This window comes from Ammospiza caudacuta, chromosome 2, assembly GCF_027887145.1.
Source record: "Ammospiza caudacuta isolate bAmmCau1 chromosome 2, bAmmCau1.pri, whole genome shotgun sequence".
In the NCBI taxonomy this organism is placed as follows: domain Eukaryota; kingdom Metazoa; phylum Chordata; class Aves; order Passeriformes; family Passerellidae; genus Ammospiza; species Ammospiza caudacuta.
Genome location: NC_080594.1, coordinates 61359130 through 61365213, shown reverse-complemented (window position 1 = coordinate 61365213; position 6084 = coordinate 61359130). Strand labels below are relative to the sequence as shown.

The window sequence follows — 6084 nt, the reverse complement described above, 5'->3', positions numbered from 1 at the left end:
TGGAACTGAGAGAATCCTGGTGCCAGGTTACACCCAGCTTGTAGGGATCCACAGCCCAGGCAAGCAGAGTCAGGGTCTAGTTTCCAGCACTACCTGCATTTGCACACTTCAGAATGTCCAAATTAAAACTGTATGTGATGGGTGAAAAAACCAGGGTCAATATCTCAGATTTTTTTTTTTTTTTTTACATTTCAAACTCTCAGTATATTTACTGCCATGAGGTTTTTCTTGACTAGGATCACACTACAAGTGTAGTACTAGATCTGTGTTCTGATACACAGAATTTTTCTGCATGCAGTCACTCCAGATGTTCAGACTAAGGATGTTATGAGTAATGTTAAAGTATCTAGTTTTTAAAAATAGATTTTCATTTTCATATGTTTAATTGTCCTGTCAAAAGCTGGAGAATAGATGGTCATGAAAATGAAGTTATTCAATTTTTATAATTTTGTCCTTGTCTTTGGGAAAAAACCCACCATTACTTTCATGCTGAAGAATTGCTGAATCTCTTCTGCAATCTTCCCACATACATTTATTTCCCAGAAAATGCAGTTGACTTTAGAACATTTTATTAATTGACAATGCTGTTCCCATTGACACAGCAACCTCAAAAACAAAACCACTTCTGAATTAGGCAATTTATTACCTGTTTATTTTGGTGGTGTAAAGCTTGTCTCCTGGAAGAGGAAATCTTTCACCTGAACGGTTTGCAAGCTATTTTTGTAGGGGAATTTGTTTGCTACAAATTGTTGTAAACAATCTGACATGCCTGAGTGTGACATTGCCTGCATTTGCTCTGATTGAAATCTCATCTGGCTGGACTTTCTGGTTTTCTTTTCTTATTTTTGTTTTTAATTTTTGCACCAAAGCTAAATAATAATCCCAAAAATGATTGTGTAGTGTAACTAGCTGGCTAGTGGGTATGAACACAGTACATACAGAAACAGAATTAGACCAAAATCTGCATTACAAGAGGTAATTAAAATAACTACTGCTGATGTGACTAATGCTATTAAAGCATTAGTGATAGGTCAGACCCTGCTCCAACTGGCAGCTCTATTCATTTGCTGAAACAGGCCCTTTCCATAAAAACTGATGAGTGCAAAAGTGCCTTATTAAACTGTGAGAAGAGATGAAAAATACCTTAACATGCTTTCAGAGGGGATGAGTGACACACAAAGCTGGTGCCTGCTTTGCAGTGAGAGCAGCCACTGGGGCTGCTGTTAGGCAGACAAAGCCATGTTACTCTTAAGCATTCCTCTAATTAAAAATAAATGCATATTAGGAAGCTCTGCAAATCCCAGGCACATGAAAGAGGAGTGTTTGCTGAATTTTTGAGCAGTGAACTAACCCTGCAAGTCCTGGTGAGTCAGGGAAAAGCACAGTTGCTGCTTGGATTTCCCTGGGGTAGTGATGGGCATTACAGCAGGTGAGAGATGTACAGCCTGGGGAAAATTTTGCCCTGAATTTTTATGATTTAAAGAGACACTGTCAGGTCAAATATGCTCTGCGATGAAATGTTATTAAAGCCAAAACCCAAACCCTTTCCTTCTGAACTGAAAATTAAAAAAAGTTTTACCCATTTCTTCTCCCTTTCTCTCAAAATCTACTGCAGGGCCTTTTCCCCTCCACTCAAGACAGAGCCCACCTGCAGTGCTGCATCCAGCTCTGGCCCAGCGCAGGAAGGACACAGACTGGGGGAGGGAGTCCAGAGGATGGACATAAAGATGGTCAGGGGGCTGGAGCACCTCTCCTGTGGAGACAGCCTGAGAGAGATGGGGCTGCTCAGCCTAGAGAAGAAAAGGCTCCAGGGATACCTTCCAGCACCTAAAGGGGCTCAGGAGAGCTGAAGAGGGACATTTTACAAGGGCATGTAGCAACAGGACAAGGGGGAATGGCCTGGAACTGAAAGAGGACAGGTTTAGAACGACCACCCACTCCCACCCACACTCATGGCCATGCCTGGCCCTGGACATGGGTGTATCCTATGGGCCCAAGGAACAAGAACTGGAACTCAACAGATATCTCCTGGAACAAAGATAAAACCAAACACTACAGAAAGGTAACTGTAAATGATGTAACTTAATGAAAGGTAACTGTAAATGATACTTATACATGAAGTGTAGTTTAGAGGCATAATCAAACAAAAGATTAAAAACTGGATTTATCATAGTTTTTCCTTTAAATAGTTTTTTTTTTTTAATGATAAAGATAACAGTATTTTACTGCATTTAAATCTGAGGTGAAAAATTTTATCCACACAAGTAATGTAGAAAGTGTACAGTGCATCTGCTAATTAACTGCAAGAAAAAGGTTCTTTTTTTCAGGACTCTGACAATAAAGGCAGATGTGCTAAAGAAATTTCCATCTAAACACACATTTATTAAAAGCCTTACCAATATTTCAATTATTTATTGCATTTAGTATCTCGTTATTTGTTTACAGGACCAAGATATTTTTATTTTGAAGCACACTTCCCCTTAGTAGCAGCATCTGTGTGCATGTGCATACATGTGCATTTGTCCCTCCAGGGATAACCTTTTCAACCTTCTCCTCCCAATTCCAAGCAGGAACTGCATCTTCAATCTCTTTGTTTTCACATATATAGTTATCATAACAATGCTAACAAGACTTTGAAAAATGTCTTCCGTCCCCTCTTGTCATGAAGAGTTTGAAAGCTGACCAGGCTTCAAAATTCATCCTAAACAATGGACATTTTTGATGCTCTGGTGAAGATTTTTGCTGTAGGATTGATGGACTAGAGAATGACCACCATAAGCTGGGCCTTTTAAAACACCCATGGTTGTATTCAGTGAGACCAAATTAATTTGCCTCCTCCCTTCTAAAGATACTGCTCAAAGTGCAGCTTGATCAACTGCAGGACTAAGAGAAAAATTAAAAGAATTGCAATTCCTCCTTCAGATTTTTATAAGCACTCTTCCTGAATGTTCTTTTATTCAGTTACTCTGTAATTAGTATCAGTTATGATGTACATCCCCCACACCAGCTTAATTAAATCATACATTCAATTCATTGAGTATTCCACTGTTCCCAAAGAACTACAAAATAGCTCTTCTTTAGTAGATAAAGAGGAATTATCACCTCATGGGACAAACCAAACTGATTGAATCACAAAGTAAGTCTTTATAACTAACTTGGATATTAAATACATTCTAACACAGATATACTTTTCCCTCTTCCTTTACAAAAAATAACTCATTTTTTCATGCCTAAATCTCTCCTCCAGTTTAACCTTCAAATGACCCAAGAAAAACAGATGGTGAACATGCTCTAGCAAAGCTCTAGTAACCTTTTTGTCTCCTGATTGAAGAGTCACCCCCATGTGCTGAGGCCATCTCAGGGACTCTGTAACACTGCAGTGGGTGCAGCATCATCAGCTGTGCAAAGGAGTTGTGCAAAGTGTCCTTCTTGGAAACGCTGCCTCTTGGGTTCTTAAGAGTGTTCTGATCCTTTCCCCTTACTTTTCACAGGCAGAACTGAACCAATTTATTTTTGTTTTCTTTTACTTCTTAACAGCCACTTTCTCTGGCTCTGACAACTCAGAGCATGGTGCCTGATCAGATAACGAATGTTTACATGTGATGGTCAGTGTTTCCAAACTGCTCCATTGTTCCCAGCCTCGGGGTGAAGCCTCGATGCCCATCAAGACAAGAAAGCAACAGGAGAGGAAGGAAGGATTTCCTGCCTGGCAAGAGCAGCCCTGTTTAAATCAGAGATGGAGTTAACCACCCATTCAAACATATGCACATGAAACACTGACACAGATTGCCTGGATCTGCCTTGCACAGGATTACCAAATCCCAGTGAACTGTGTTTAATGAAACAGGATGAGATGATTCCATGCTGGCAGCACGGCAGGCAGAGGAATGATCACAGACTGTCCTTTGTTTGTTTGTCCCTCTGGAAAAACATCCATTCTGTCGCCATCCTCTGCCCTGCTGCAGCCCTTTGAATGTGCTGAGTTGCTTGAGAGATTCTGGGGGAAAATTTACAGCCTGGCTGTCATGTAGATTATGGTTGCTTGGCTGATTAAAGAAGGGTATGTATTTTCTTAATAATTGTGTTTATCCTCAACTTCAGGGTTTGTACCTCCAGCAGGAGTGGGTTTCCTCTTTGAGTTCACACCTGGTGACGCCAGTGATGCTTAGGCACTTGACAACAGGGTAGATGTGAAGATCTGCTGCAAAATCTGAGGGATCTCTTTGGTATCCATGGCAATGAAAGACCGACCTGCTGGCAGTGTCCTCTGCAGCCTAGGGAGCAGAATGAGGGACAAAACACAATTAACACCTCAAATTATCTCCCCTACCACAAGACAGCATTCTTCACATTGCTGTCACCATACAATTAAAGGTTTGGGAAAGCAACAGAGGGAGAAACATTGAGAGCAGCTAGGGCACAGAGTTCCTTTCAGCAACACAAACAAGAGTGTTTCCAGAGCTTTCTATCCACGTCCTCTTTCTGACATGCCAGAACTCCACTTTGATCAAGGTACCAGTGATCCCATGAGGCACCACCACAATTGGTTTGCTGAGGACAGCTACAGATTTGCACTGGAAATGAAGACTTATTGAAAATCGACTACCATGAACCCACAGCTCTTTCACAGCTCTTTCAACAAGTCCAATGATTGTAACTGTGCTCTTTATATTTCTTAGACATCACTGCAGATTACATGGAAATGTATTCTTCTGCCAATATTAACCTGACTTGTTTTTACTCAGAGCTTAACCCACCCTTAAAAGTCAAACTAGATGCATGTCACAAATCCCATCTCCCTCATGTCCAGTTAGCAGGCTTGGGGTTTATTTTTTCTGTGCTTTTTACAGGAGATTTTGCTCTATACTATTTCTCCAAGTGAGTAAAAGTGAGTAAAATCTCACTTTTAAAATTAGTTTAAAAAAAATCTGCAAAAGAGAATTCTCTTTTCCTTCCCCCACAGCAGTTACAGGAAGGCTTTGTCTAATTCTGCACTTCCACATACATAGAAATGCATTTCAGTGACAGCACTGTGTGCATTTTCCATACCCAGTGAACTAGGCCATTATAAGATCTCTTACATAGCAGGACAACATCAAAAACTATTTTTTTCTTTTAAAAATTCCTATCAAAAGTAAATGGACTTTCTGTAATTATAATATTTCAGAATTGATTCTGTTTTGATTAACACAGCTCTGATCTACAGACCTGCAGCCAAAACTCATGGTGTCTGTGCAGTTGTATATCTTTCAGCACTTTGCTGCTTAAAGTTATCCACTGAGGGCCAACTCCCTTTCAGATTTCTCTCATTCTCCTCTAGTTGAAAACTCAAACAGAAAATACACTGTTGGTATTTGTGGCTATACCAGCTCTTTGCTGCAGGTACTGGTCCTCAGTGGATGTTGAACATGAACAAACACTTGGGACAGAATTTCTTTTTTTTCCCCTTGTGCCCAAACATTTTAAAGTGAAATTATGTAGTAGAACTAAACCCAGGCTTATTGTCTCAGACACTCCAAAGAATTTATGTTTCTAACACAAGGGGTGTATCTGAGTCAAACCTTTGGCTGTTTGGAAGACAAATTAAGTCCAGCATTTTTTGTTTTAATCTCTTTTCTTAGGCCTACACACACTGGAACCATATACTGGGCAATAACAAAGGCACTATTATGATTACATGGTGACATTACATAAGGGTATAGTGCACATCCAGCAGCAGGAGGATGGCATCAGCTGCTCCCTTTGGATGCACAGGATGCTCTGAACTTGTTGGCTATAAGGGATCTGCAGGATCCACAAGCCAGTCTCCTCCCTGCCACAACTCAGGAGCTACAGCTTCTCTCCAGTACATTAATAACGAAAATAGTAAAAAAAATGCGTGAAAACTCAGATGTGACCTGTCAATGTGCATTGGCAGCCCAGAAAGCCAGCTGTACCCTGGCTTTCTTTCATCAAAAGCAGCACAGCTAGCAGGGAGGAGACTGAGACCCCCACCTGGAGTGCTGTGTACAGCTACATGGTCCTCAGCACAGGAAAGACATGGATCTGTTGGAGTGGGACCAGAGAAGAGCCACAAAAATGGTC

The 6084-nt window shown here is 40.7% G+C and overlaps 1 protein-coding gene across 2 annotated transcripts in view; it reads right to left on the bottom strand.

The window, feature by feature from the left end:
• Positions 1-2361: 2361 nt before the first annotated feature.
• The window catches only part of VWA8 (von Willebrand factor A domain containing 8), a 182609-nt gene continuing 178886 nt past the window's right edge, over positions 2362-6084 (bottom strand). For both annotated transcript variants that reach the window (XM_058824855.1, XM_058824856.1), the window contains exon 45: positions 2362-4274. In XM_058824855.1, the coding sequence (XP_058680838.1) occupies positions 4166-4274 (109 nt within the window). In that variant the 3' untranslated portion in view covers positions 2362-4165. The remainder of the gene's footprint in view (positions 4275-6084) is intronic.